Raw genomic sequence first — 14316 nt, forward strand, 5'->3', positions numbered from 1 at the left:
AAGATCTGAGCTCCTGGGATAGTTTTGGAAGTGGGCAAGAAGGAAGTATAGCACTGTACTGCCCTGGGTCAGGCTGGAGATGTAAATCTAGCCAGCTGTTTGGAAACCCAAGGCACATCTGTGTGCTGTGACAGCATCATCTCCCAGGTTCTTAGTTCTGGAACTACTTGAGAAACCACTGTTTAAGAGGTTAAAGCAAAAAGTCACAGCCTTTCCAGGTCCCATGCAGGAAGAGTGGTCAGGAGCAGAGAGGGAAACTCAGGGAAGTGCTGCTTTAGCCTTGTCCTCTGTCTCTGGCCCATTTTCTGTCTTGGTAGCAATACTGTAGTAGTAGGAACGGATTATGTTTTCCACAGAAACAAATCCTGGACGCTCTTCCCATCTGCAAGAGCAGAAAAGAACAAGTAGACTCAACAGAAGGGACAAAAGTGGATTGCAGCAATGAGAAGATGCCAAGCATGGCAGAACCTGGGGGAGAACAGCAGCCTGGTTGTACCAGGGCTTAGGAAGGCAGCTGAGACTTTTCTGGGATGGAGATGGGGAAAGGTGTAGAGGCTGTAACATCTTTCCAGGGTTGGACCAGAAGGATGGAAGGGTATAACAATAATAAAGATTCATCATTCATCATAGGCTAAGGAGCAATCACAGCAGGAGAAACCATTTGCTTTGTTGTCACCATCCAGACAGTGTGTGGTGGGGATGTTCAGCCTGGAGAAGAGGAGGCTGAGGGGAGCCCTTCTCACTGCCTACAACTACCTGAAGGGAGGGTGCAGAGAGGTGGGCGATGGTCTCTGCAGCCAGGGGACAGGAGATGGGACAAGGGGCAATGGGCTCAAGCTGCCCCAGGGCAGGGTCAGCTCAGCTGGGAGGGCAAAGTTCTTCCCTGGCAGAGCTGTGGGGCTGTGGCACAGGCTGCCCAGGGAGGGGCTCAGTCACCTTCCCTGGTTGGACTCAGTGATCTTAAAGGTCTTTTCCAAGCCTGTGATTCTGTGTTCTGATGGCCCTGTCACCCAGCAAGGAGATGAGCTTTATTACCTGTAGGTCCAGCATTTCTGCATGAGGACGTACATCTCTGCTGGGCAGTCTGTGGGGCAGTCCATGCGCTTCCCTTGCTCTATGAAGCTGATGACCTCTGGACCTTTCATTTTCTAGGACAGGATCAAGTGGGAAAAGGCTTTAATGTCTTTGGAGGTGGCGACAGGGTTAGAAGAGACAGATTAGAGGTGAGCCTGGAGTAATGCTTTGGATCCATGCACCACAGAGCCAGCACAGTCACCGTGTTCAACCCCAGCACCCAGCAGTGGTGTCTCACGTTGCAGCCAGCCCAGCCTGCAGACCCCATCCTAAGCCTGGGCAGAGCAGTGATTGAGCAACTAAATTTTTTCAGCTCTGCATATAAATGAAAGGATGAAGGAGAAGAAGTGTTTTCATTCAAACCCAAGTTAATTTGTTTTGTTTCTTCCCCCTTAAATGAACCCAAAGTTGCAGAATCCAAACAATCTAATTTGTGCCTTTTGTGGAGTGGACGTGACACTGTCTCCTCCCTCCTCTGTTCAACAGAGGGGAAAACAACCACTCAAGGAAGAAGAAATTGTAGTGTCAGCTTGTTAGAGAGAGGGAGACTAGACTGTGGCATCCACCCATGATGGATGAGCTCTGCCTCACCTTGTATGGCTTCTGCCCAAAGCTGAAGGCCTCCCACATGGTCACACCGTAGCTCCACACGTCACTCTTGCTGGAGAACTTGTGATAGAGGATGCATTCTGGGGCATACCATTTCAAGGGCCACTTTCCTGCTGTCCTGGCCTGTAGCAAAGCAAAGAGGAGCATTTCCACCCAGAGACACAGAGTGCTTTGAGCTGGAACATGTTTGTGCCACATGTAATTCCACACTGCTGAAAAAAACACGCTGCCCTGGGCCAGGAGCTCAATGTCCCAAGCCTTGAACTCTAAACCCTGAGCCCCAAGACCTTGACCAGCCCCTGCTGCCTCTCCAGCCCCGCCTAGGGGCTATCCCTGGGTGCAGGATGCTGTCCTGCAGTGCCATCCCCCTCCTGCACCCCAGCCCTGGTGCTCAGTGCAGTCATGCGCTGGCACACACAGCTGGGAGGACAAGCCCTGGCCCATCATCACCTTCTCTTACCCACTCTCTGCTCTGGCTCCTCTCCTGTCACCTCTCCCAGAAGTCCCCCCCAAACCAGAAGGGCTCATATCTGAACCCTCTGTGTCACACTTACCTTGTAGTAGCTGTCATCAGCACCAAGAGCCTTGGAGAGTCCAAAGTCGCTGATCTTGGCGTAATGCTGGTTGACCAGCAGAACGTTTCTGGCTGCCAGGTCTCTGTGGACAAAGTTCTTTTCCTCCAAGTACTTCATCCCCATGGATACTTGGTGCATCAGCTCCACAATATTGCTGACTGTGATCTCATCTCTGGGGAAGATGGAAGGACAATGCAGTCATTACTCCATACACCACAGTCCCCTCCAAGCTTTCTAGCTGCAAGGATGACATCTCTGCCCCAGAAGCATCAGTCCCTGTTACCTCACACATAAAAAGCTCTCTTTCTGCTGGGAACAGCTGCCCTCTGCCTACAAAGCCAGGCTCCCCTGGCAGAAGAGAGTTTGATGGCAAATGTAGAAAATCAGCCAGACACTTTTTATTCAGTACTCACTTCTTGGAAGACAAGAACTTGTTCAGTGGCCCTCCAGAAGCCATCTCCATCACAAGCATCAGGGACTCTGCCTCACAGACGCCAATCATGCGGACGATGTAGGGGTTGTCCAGCTGGTGCATGATCTGGGCTTCCTTCATCATTTCATCCTTCACTGTTCTCTCATTGTTGTTCTTCAGCACCTTTATGGCCACATCAATCTGCTTCCTGGATGAGGCACGAGAGGAAGACACATGGGATGAAGTAAACAGCAGTAACCAGCCAGGAATGCAAATCACTTCTCTTGTGGGACTGTTTGGTCCCTCAATGGTTCTCTCAGTAGCCTGTTTTGGTGGAGCCCTGCAAAACACTGGCACAGAAGGCTCACCTGCACCTTGTAAGTGCAGGTCAATATTTGCCATCTGGAGATCTGGAGATGCATCACCTCACACACTGAGATCTACGCCTTCAGTGCTGTGTTTCAAGGGGGAAGCTCAGGCACAAAGTGGGCAGAGGCTGTCTTTGTGGACTCACAGACCACCAGTGACAGAGCCAAGGTTCACACATCTCAGTCTCACTCCTTTGCCCTGGCATAGACAAAGCATGGACCTGCTCCTCTGAACCCAGCAAATGCCTTCAGAAGTGGCAGTCTTGTGCCCCGGATTGCACAGAGCAGATTACACTCCCAGGGCAGCACATCTCTCTCTGAAAGTCTGTGGAAAGTCATCACTGACCTTCCAGAGTATCCCTGATACCTCCACCCCATTATCACTTTAGGGTCTGTCCAGCAAGAAACAGGAGAGCTGGGGACCCCCCTGAGCCCAGCCTGGAGCACCCTCCTCCTGCTTCCTCAGCACCCCTCGGGGCAGCACTCACTTCCTCATTTTGTAGACTCCTTTCTTGACGCAGCCAAAGTTTCCTGCCCCCAGTTCCACTTCATCCATTATCAGGTGGTCCCTCTTGAGGAAAAGCTTCTTGTCCTTCAGTTCTTCAGGGTCGCTGTACGGGCTTTCGTAGACACTCGTGTCCATGGGCAGCAGGCGTGACTTCCCTGCACCTTCCAAGAGAGACAGGTTTTTGTAGCTGTGACCAACACACCCTTCCCCATCCCTCTCTCCCTCACTGGTTGGGAAGGTTTTCTCTAGTCCTTTGACCAATTCTCCTTGAAGCTCCAGCATTCAAGCCTCCCTCCTGCATCTCCCTCCCTTTCACAACCCATGGCCTCTCCTCGTTACATCTGCTGGAGAAACCAGGATGGGGAGAGGTGTTTGAGCATTCCCACTCCACACAGCAGACCCTGGGGGACCTGGGCACATGCAGGACTTCACCCCACTGGAATGTAGCACAGCTCTCTGACCAGAAGGTGATGCAGGTATGTCAGGTAACCCCTGTGGTGCATGCAGAATCCCCATCCTGTCTCCTGTCAGGACTTTCAAAGATGCTTACCTACAGGCTCTGGGGTGTATCCATCTGCGTTGAGAGGCCCAAGGTTTCTCTGGAGAGGAAATGAGTATAGTGTGAAAAATGCAGCCAGGGGAAACTTCCTCAGTTAGAAATGGGAGAGGAGAGGGACAGGGACCCCAACAGAGATCAGCTGGTTATCCCCTCTAAAAGGCCCTAAGGTGGGCAAGAGAGATGGGGAGCGATACCAAGGTAATTTCCCTCTCAGGACTGGCAGGTAGGACATGGAAGCCTGGAGGCAGCTCAGCACGCAGACAAACCCACCTGCCTGCCCAAAAACTGGCCCATGAGCACACAGGGACAAGGTATACAGTCACCATCCCAAAAGCAGGCAAGGCACTGTGGTCCACATTGTTCCAGCACAGCTTTGAAAGCCAGTGCTGCTTGCAGCAGAGTCCCCAAAACATGGGAACCCATCATAGGCTGTGAAAGCTGCTGAGAAGATGGGGGAGTGGTCAGGCCTTTATTTAGCCTCCACTGGGCTCCAGGACAGGCCTCTGGTATAGCCCAAACTCACTGGTTTCAGCACTGCTGGGCACACGGGGCGATGACTGAGTGCAGAGGCACCCCAAGGGCAGGGACTCAGAGGGACCACAAAAACCTGGCCAGTGACCAGTGACAAGGCTGAGCGTTCCCAGCATCCAACCACCTCTTCCTTGCTCCTGCCTGGCCAGGGGGGCAAAGGGGGAGAGGGCTCCCTGAGGACAGGCCCACATGCTGCAAGGAGGGCAGTATGAATGGAAACCAGCTATTCCCTGTCCCTATCCAAGCTGGAAAGTGGACAACTTTGCAGCTGGGCTTCATATACTCCGTTGGAGTTGCTGCCTTTTAGAGGAGAGCAGAGTTTGATCAGCAAGCTTGAAAGGCAGTTACATTAAAAGACCCATAAACCAGACCCTCCCCAAAACTTACACTCACTGAAGGGTGGGTTGGAGGAGCCGGCGCTGCAGATGCTGTGAATCAGGAGAGAGAAGTGGTTATGAGGAGCCTGCCTATGCCCCAGGCAGGATCAGAGCACCAGTCTTTGAAGGACAGTGTGGATGCCTGGGTTTGACCTCCCCTCCAAAGGCCAGTCTCCCCAGCTTTAGCCAAAAAGGTGTGGAAATGTGCTGGGATGTGGGTGTTGCTCCCAGAGCAGCCTTCAGGGGAGGTACAGGCACACAGCATCCACGGGTCCCAAACCAGGACCCACTGATCTCTACCCCCTGCCCCAGAGACAGGCGGGCTCTGAAGTGATATTTGTCATACTGGGGCCAGGACAAAGTCACCCATGGCTTCCAGTGCTCAGCTCAAGAGACCTACCAGGAGCCAGACTTGTTCCCTGCTGCCTGAAAAGCAGGTCACCTTTCAGAAGGTTTGGCACCAGAAGTCCCTAATCCGCTTGGAGCAGCAATTCCCCCCCCTTCTGCCTTCTTTGGGCCACCCTAGCCCCAGCTTGGAGAGTGGCCACTTTGAGCAGGCAATGTGACAAGAGACTTGCCCAGCTGGCCAGAGGGGAGAGGACACCTCTGCATTCCCTCACCATCAGGTCTGAGCAGGGTTGGGAGGCAGGGATGGCTCACCTGGCATGTTGGGGTTGGGGCAGGCTTCCCTCAGGTAGAAAATCAGCCCATCTGACTTGAGCTTTAGGTACTCCACCAACTAGAAAAGGAATTGGGGGAGAAAAAGAGATTGTTGTGATGAGAAAATCATCTTGGGTTTTGCAGGGGACTTGTGTGGCTTATGGTAAGGATTTCTCTCAGATCTATGGCAGACAGGGTCTTAACTGTTTCTTTCTCTCCTCTCCTGAATTCAGGGATCTCCTAGAACAAGGACTTGCATACTTAGGTATCTGCCAGAGCTGGGAAGAACTTGGGAAGTTTGATAAGGACCAAAGACAGACAGAAGGCAGATCTCCAGCAGGAGAGCTGGGTAGAGTATTTTCAGTGTAATATTATTGCTGTGCCAGCCAGAAAGATCTTTACATTGTGTTATAAAGCCTGAGAGAAACCTTTTCCTCTCCCAGGGTCAGATCTGGGATCCCAGACAGTTTTTTCACTGCAGCAACCACCAGTTCAAACACAGCAGGGACTTGACTCTGGCTGGAGACGACCAGCCCAGCCTTGGCCACCAGACTGCAGGGGATGATGAAGCTTTCTCCTCCCCTTCTGTCTGGTTCAGATTTCATCTTGCAATTGGGAGCCTGGCACAGTTCAGTTTCCATTAAAAATGCCCCAAAGTCTTTGTTTTCAATCAAATTCAGAGTGGAAACAGCCCTGGGAATTTGAGAAATTCAGCAAAACAGAGTTACCATCCCCCAGGCAGCCCTGCCCAGGAGGAAGCCCTGCTATCCCTTCCCTGGAGCATCTCTGAGGTCTGTGCTGTGGGGCAGAGCTGGGCCAAGAGCTGCTGGACCACATGTCACATTCCCTGCAAGCCTGGACCGCCCTGATGGGGACTGCTGGGGCATTACAGGCATCTCCATTTCCCACTGCCCCTCTCAGGGGTGACAGGACGTGTCTCCTTGCAGTTGGATTTTCGGTTGTGTAAAGATTTTGGCAGCTGGCTCAAGACTTCTGGCCTCCTCCTCCCCCTTGCACAGGAGTCAGTCACTTGGGAAAGCCAAGCTGCGCTCTGCACGCAACGGTGTCGCTGGGCTGGGAACAGCGTGGGGGATGCACGGGGGGGACAGCCTGGCCTGAGCCATCTCCTCAGGCTGAGGCCCAAGGTGCATGCTGTGGCAGAATGTGGGAGGTTTTCTGATGGGGTGCAAGTGTAATTAATAAAACCAGCTCAAGCACCCTGCCTTAAAGCTAAAAATTAAAGGCACTCATCCTCTTGTTTCCTTAGAGCGGTGTGAGGTGTGAAGGCAGGGGTAGAACCACAGACTGGTCTGGGTTGGGAGGGACCCCAAGGGTCCCAGAGCTCCAACCCCCTGCCACAGGCAGGGACACCAACCTCCAGGCCTGGAGCTACACAAGGTTGCCCAGGGCCCCAGCCAACCTGGCCTTGAACACCCCCAGGGATGGGGCACCCACCCCCTCTCTGGGCAGCCCCTTCCAGCCCCTCACCACTCTCTCTGCAAAGAACTTCCCCCTAATCTCTCCTCTCACCCTTCCCTCCTCCAGCTTCACTCCATCCCCCTTGTCCTGCCATTATCTCCCCTCTTAACAAGCTGATTCCCCTCCTGTTCCTCTGCTCCCTCCAGGGACTGGGAGGCTGCAGTGAGGTCCCCCCACAGCCTTCTCTTCTCCAGGCTGACCCAGACCAGCTCCCCCAGCCTCTCTTCGTATATCTGAATATTTCACACCTGTGGTGAGACCCCAGATGAAGGTCTCCTTAGCTAAGAGTGTACAGGAATGGATGCAATGAGTTGAACTGACAGACAGGCAGACCCAGGGAATGTCAGGGGATTCTGGAAGGGGCGACAACCACCCACACACAGGCTTCAAGCCTTCAAAGCTCCACATGGCCTTTCCTGTCCCCCAAGGCATGGGCAGCTATAGCAACACCTTCATTAGGTTACCAGTGATGAGCATCCCACAGTACAGTACCTGCCAGAGCGTGTCGAACTTGGTCCCCTCAGGGATGGAGTACTTGCCAGACTTGTCCTGGTCTATCTGATAGTGATACACTGTCTTGCCATAGACGAGGGAGAGGGCATAGGCACCGTTTTCCTTCCTTTCTCTCAGCCTGGTAGGAAGGAGAATTATTAAAAGCAGCTCTGGGTTTTGCCCTGCAAATCATACAGCAGTGGGGGGACGCTGGCTGGGCCCTTGGTAAGGTGGCCCTGCAGCCAACTGTTGGAATCACCACTTTCCAGACACCCCTGTGCAGAGGCTGAGGAGGGACCGTGCACCTTCAGTCTCTTTCCCCTCTCCTCCATCCTCACCAGGTAATTTTTTCTTTCCCCTGCTAATTCAGGAGTTAATTAAATGGTCTGTCTCACCTCAGCAGAGACACAGAGCAAATGCTTTCCCCTGCATTTTATTCACCATACACTGGGTACGTGTCAGTGTTTTCACCCCCTGAACCCCACATCTCACATCACCCAGAGCATTAACTTCACAGAGGTGCAGAAACATAAGAAACAAATAACAGCTCAAGATTGGCTCTTCATGGAGGCCGGACACTGTCTGGACAACAACAGGTCTGGGGTGTCAGTGTCTTTGAAAGATCTGTAACCACAGCCTGACCATATTCAGCTAAACCTCCTCTCAGGAACTATCACATGAAACGAGTATCTGCAGGGTGGTGGAGGTGGGGAGATGGTGAAAAGTACCAGGACCAAGACCTGCTGGGGCCTCCCATACTCACAGGAACTTCCCATCAGGCTGTGCCCCAGAGTAGAGCCTCCGCTCAGCCTCATCCCGGGCGATGCTGCCGTGGTACCAGGCCATCCTCTCGTGGGCTGTGGTGGCAATGAGCTTCTCCACCTGTGGAGCCTGGCTGATGATGGCCTGTTCCAGTGCATCCCCCTGGAAGACAGGGAGAAATGAGACCTCCTGCCCCTCTGCTGCATGGCTTCAGCACAGCTCGTTCTGCAGCCTTTAGGACAGACAACAGAGGAAAGTTGGAAGGTCTTGAAATTGCAGAGCCTGTGACCCTAATCACACCCAGCAGGTTGGATTCCATCCTGCTGCAGAGCAGGATCACTTGCTTATCTAAACTGGCCCCACCCTCAAACCCAGCTGAAGCCCATTGCTTTGCTTTTGAGACAGAAGTCGATGTGTTTCTATGATGAGGTGTCTTGACAGGGGATCACCTCGACGGGGTGTTTTTGAGTCTCACATTCCTCTTTCTGGTGCCTCTGGCTGCTCACTGTCCCCAGGCACTGTGACTTGCCAAGAGCAGTGCAGTCCCGAAGTCATGTGGGACACCCTGAATTAATCCAACTGCCCTCACACGTTCTCTGAAGAACTGCAGGTTTGCTTCTGCCAGCAGGTGGCAATGTCCTTTGTGCTATCTACTGCCAGGGTTCACAGAGTAGCTTGGGGGAGAAACCCTCCAGATACGTCATTCTGTGAAGATCCTTTGGTCTAAAACAGGCCAAATGCTGAGATCTTTCACAGAAAGGCTGCACAGAGGGAATGCCTGAGCCATCCTTCTGCAAGGACTTGGCAGTATGAGTAGCCACTCTTGAGATGGCAGCAGGTATCATTTAGAGTGGGGTCGGTTAGAGTTTTGCCTTAAATATACATTATCTATATTCCAGCCTACAATAAAATACTGTCTATATTATAGATAATATACATTATCTATGTTCCAGCCTACAATAAAATACAGGACCCTACCTGTGGCTATTTTTTAATTACCAGACCTGATCCAATACCTCATTCTCACAGGCAAGACCTCCACTGACACCAAAGAGCGTGGAAAGCCCAAGCAAGAATTGAAGTCTGGTTTCATTACACCTTCAGCACGAAGTTATGGAGACACAGGCACCTCACAGCATGGCTCTGGCTGCAGTGAGTGTCCTGTGTGCTGCAGAGGAGCAAAGGGCACATGAGGAGATGCCTGCACAGCAGGCAGAGATCTCCAGCGCCCCGCAGAGCAGACACAACGTGAGCTGCTCAGAGGAAGGGCCTGCAGGTGTGGGAAGATGTTTGGGCCTGTTTTGTGAAGAAGAAGCTGGGAAAGAGAAGGATTTAAGATTGCCCTTGATGCCAGCAGTGTCCAGGGACGAGGACCTTGCTTTACCATGCAGTAAGAGGGCGGCGACAGCGACAGAGGAGGTCAGGGCAGCAAGCAGCAGCGAGCCCCGGCGAGCAGGCCAAGCACAGTCCATCCACATCCCCTCTGACAACGGGCAGTACCTCCAGTTTCCACATCTGCCGGACGTATTCGCGCACCATGTTATCCCTCATGCTGTCGAAGACGCCGGGCCGGGGCTCCACACCACTGGGGCGGTTGCACGGCTTGCGGAGGGTGCAGCAGAGCCCGTCGGCATCCTTGGAGTAAAACTCACAGAGCTCCTCCGGCCCGCAGTGGGCTTTGCCCCCCACGATGGCGTAGGTGCCGTTCATCTGGCGCTCGATGGTGTAATGGTAGAACTGGAGGTTGCAGACCATGGAGAGGACGTAACCCCCCAGGCTGCGCAGGCACTGCCGCAGCAGGAACAGCCCATCCGACATCCCCGCCAGCTTGAGGTACTCCTCTGCCTCCGACCGGGCAATGCTGCCGTAGTAAAAGGGCAGGTGAGCAGCAGCATCGGGCATCTCTGCGCGCCTCCGGGGTCAGCTCACACACTGCTGGGGCTCGAGCTGCAAGCAAGAAGCACAATTCTTCACTGACACATAATTTTGCCACAGCTTATGGTTGCGATTTAGCCATGTCTGCCTGGAGGGTCTTCAGCCCTCAGCTGAACTACCTGTAGCATCACTTCAGACATCATTAGTACAGTGTGTGCATTCATATCCCCAGCTAGAGAATCCCATGGTGATTCCTCTATCCCACCCTGAATGCAGCTAGAAAGTGTAAATAAAAATCTACTCAATCTCAATCTATAGATTTCAAGCAATATAGAGAGTGCCCCAACTCCTGCAGTGAATTCTTGCAATGGTTAATTGCCTTCATTATTAAAAATGTGCTTCTTACATCCATCCCAAAGTTGTCAGCTTTGACTTCCTACCATTTTTCCTCCAGCTCTGCTCACAATAAAAGGAAACCCTTTTTCCTCTCTCAATAAATTAGTTTTGCCACGACGGTCTGTAAGGCCCAAGTCTTAAATGGAGTAAGATTAAAACATGAGATGGATATTAAAAGGCTGAAGAACAACTGCACTAAACGCAGCAAAAGGAGATAAAGATAAACCCAAGTGCTTCTGGTCAGACTTTAAATATCAGATGACAGGAACAAGAAGAAACCTTCCTCTAATTGTCTTTTGAAACACTTTATGGATTTTTCCCCCACAATACCTGACTCTGGTTTCTGAATGTGGCTGATACACTGATCCCCTCTGGCAGTCCCTATCTTGACATCGTGCACATGCTCCCGAGACAGCCCGAGCTCAGATGTGGCCAGCCCATCACCACAAAGGGAGTTAATCCCACGGTCGAGCTGTGGTGTGCAAGCATCACCAGAGCCCCCTGCTCCGAAGAAACCAAAACCCAGCAGCAAACCTACCTCTGTGCTGCCGCAGCACCAGCCCGCCGTGGGAATCCAGCGAAGAAAGGGCACTGAGTCACTGCCGAGCCCCTTCTGCCAAAGACCTACAGGTCTTGTGTAGAGCCACTTTGAAATCCCACCCACAAACAGAAGCCAATTTCCGGTGATTAATGGAAATGTTAGCATTTTTTTCGAAGGGTCTTAGTTGTTGTCTGGAGCTTTATCTTTGGTTCTGTCACTGCGTGGATGCTGACCCCAAAAAGTGTTTGTCTCCATCTGCAAGTCCCACAAATGCGTCAGTGGTGGTGGGAGTAGAGAAAACACCAGGCCTTTGGCCAACGTGCTGGGTATTCACCCTGACTCCTTCCAGTGTGATGCTCATTCCCAAACATGACGGGAGACGTCACTGCCCGATGGGTGGGCGCCCACTGTGGTATTCCAGGAGAGGCTGGAGCTGTGCTTGGGCTGGTGGGCAGCCCTGCTCCATCTCACCCATCAGCGCAGCCACAGGCCTGCTTCCTGCCAGCCTCTGGGACCAGTGGAGCTGGGAAGGGGTTGGCTGGATACGTGCTCTGGATTGGTAGGAGTGGAAGGGGACAGGAGGGGACTGCTCAGGTGAAACCATCCTGCTGTGCGCACCCCGCTCTGCTCAGCCAACAGCAGGGAGCCACGGGGAGATGGATTTATGGCAACCAGATTCTTCTCTACCTACTTGTTTGTTGGCTTCATCAAGCCCAGAAATGGCCCTGATGAGAACAGGAAGGGAGAGCAGGCCCTGCTGAGGAGGCGTTTTAGCCGAGGCAGGAAACCACAACAGGAAGCCGTCAGTGGCGTTTGCAGCGCGGGTGCGGGACTGGTGTAACCCCTCTGAGACACGGCACAAAGAAGCCTGAGTTGTGAAGCCCCGTGCCTCAAATTCATCAGGGGAAGCACAGCGGGGTCTCAGCAGACCTGGCAGTCTGGGACACAGAAGGCAAATGAAAGCACCCCAAAACTAGAGCTCAAACCTGACCTGGACTCAGTGTTTGAAGCCAAAGCAAATATCCTAATCCTATGATGCCTCCAGGCATCAAAGCATCCCAGACACTGGACAGATGCATCCCCCAGGTTCAACTCTTGAGATGAGATGACCGTCAGGTCTTCCAGACCTTAGCCAGGGGAGGGCAGGTCCCAGGAAGGGGGGTGAAGGAAGTGAGGATTGCAGTTCTTGGTGTTGACTGCAGAGTCAGGCTCGTGAGTCACGTTCACGAGTCAAAGACGAGGAAGCACTGAGTGGGTAGTGGAAGGCCTTCTTCATGCACTACTAATTTCCACTACCTGCCTGGGATAAACAGTGATTAGGTACAAGAACTGCTGAATCCAGAAATGCTGATTTCCTTTTCCGGAAAGCCCAGGACCAGAACATCAAATGGAACATGTCTGACAACTGCTCAGACAGGTGAAAATGAGATGGCAGAGGCCATTGATCACCAGTAAGCTCCCACAAAGTTTCCAGCTGCCTACACAGGCGTTTCTGTTGTAAACAGACTGTTTTTTTCTCTCTGAGAAAGAGGACTGTGAGTCAAGAAAGCCTCGTGGAGGTAGAAGAGTGAGCCCAGGGATCTCAAGCTGGTTTCATACAACCCTTGCTGACACTGATGAACCCCACTAGCTGCTCTTGGAAACATCCTGAAGTCCCCAGCATTGAGGGGACTCATGGCCCTGAACCATGAGAGCAGACTGGGATGGGATGATTGGTGGCCCCTCTAAAGCTCTTGCTTTAAGGAAGTTTCCCCTACCACCCTGGCTCTTTCTATTGCTGGGGTCTTCTGGGCATAACTGAGCTCCTTATCCAAACTACAGCTCTGTTCCTTGGTGCATCTGGGCAACCTTGATACACCCTCACACAACTTTGTCTTCCCACAAAATGCAGAGGAAGATGAGAACCAGTTTCATGCCTTGCTTCTACACACATAACAAACCAGAGGGTGTTCAAGGGACCTTCCACCACTATTAACTTCAGCAGGACCTGATTTTTCCTTAGTCCCTGTCCCTTGGGCTGCAGTGACCCAGATGCCAGGCCCTGACCCAGATGCCAGGTGTTCCTGTCAGCTTCAGGCCCTAAAACCAGGGCTCCTGAGATAAGGGCCACGTTATGACGTGGAGATGCTCTGAGAAAAGCAACACCCACGTCAAAAAGCAGTCGGATCTCTGCACCGTGGCACACAGGAAAGCCAGGCAGGAAGCTATTGAGATGTCAAGTCAAATCAGATCTATATATAGCTGGCCACTTGCTTTAACTTAAGATCAGACAAGAACCATCAGGAACTGGTTTGATTTTATAATTTCTCAGAAGAGCAGAACCACTTTGTGTGAATCCGGCGGCAGCCCCCGGGTCCTGCGGGGTGCACTGGTGAAACTGGAGGCGGCAACTGGCAAACTAGCATCCTGTTACAACCCTATTTACAGCATTAAGGTCCTGGCAGCAATAATCTCTTGCAAAACCAGCCCTGGCTGGCTGGGCTGTCCCTTTAAGGTGGCTGGGTCAGCCTGGGGTAGAGGAGGGACCTGCCTGAAGAAGATTGAAGGGGAAAGCAGGGAGGGCTGGAGGATGGGAATCATGTGATGGGAAACAAGCCCGGGGGTGGGGGTGGTGTATATAAGGGGCTGGGGGATGGGAGGAGGGGGTGTTGCATGCTTTAGAGGTGGTGGAAGGAGTTGCTGCTTAGGATTGTGTTGGTAATGCGGGGAGGGGTGTGTTTAACGGCTCTCGAAGAGGTGTTTCCTTGGGGATGGGGGGGAAAGGTAACAAAGGGCATTGCTGAGAGATGAGGTCAGCCCGTCTGAGGGGGGCTGCGGGCTCAGGGCTGCTCTGGGGGTCCCTCCTGCTGCCTCCTGGGGTGGTGATTGGGGGGGGGGAGGGTTGACCTGTGGCACAGGCAGCCGGGGCGTCCCTGATGGGGGGGGGGGGGGGGGGGGCAGCCCAGTTAGGGGCCGCAGGCAGGCGCAACTGGGAGGGTGAGGAGCAACTGGGAGGGTGTGGGGCACCGGCCCTGCCCCGAGCTGGCCCGGGGAAGGGAAGGTGCGGGTCCCGGGGCCCTGTGGGTGCTGCTCACGGCCCCTTCCCCGCAGCGCTGTAG

The 14316-nt window shown here is 53.1% G+C and overlaps 1 protein-coding gene across 1 annotated transcript; it reads right to left on the minus strand.

Moving 5' to 3' along the window:
- Positions 1 to 258: 258 nt before the first annotated feature.
- ZAP70 (zeta chain of T cell receptor associated protein kinase 70) lies at positions 259 to 10308 on the minus strand (the record flags this gene model as incomplete). Its single annotated transcript, XM_084276277.1, has 12 exons — positions 259 to 382; positions 1036 to 1148; positions 1666 to 1806; positions 2238 to 2430; positions 2672 to 2878; positions 3527 to 3707; positions 4097 to 4145; positions 5024 to 5064; positions 5674 to 5752; positions 7645 to 7783; positions 8408 to 8568; positions 9907 to 10308. 12 exons carry the CDS (start codon positions 10306 to 10308, stop codon positions 259 to 261), a joined length of 1830 nt encoding a protein of 609 aa, XP_084132403.1.
- Between the last annotated feature and the right edge of the window lie 4008 nt (positions 10309 to 14316).

The sequence above is a fragment of the Gallinula chloropus genome, assembly GCF_964237585.1.
Source record: "Gallinula chloropus genome assembly, chromosome: 28".
Lineage (NCBI taxonomy): Eukaryota > Metazoa > Chordata > Aves > Gruiformes > Rallidae > Gallinula > Gallinula chloropus.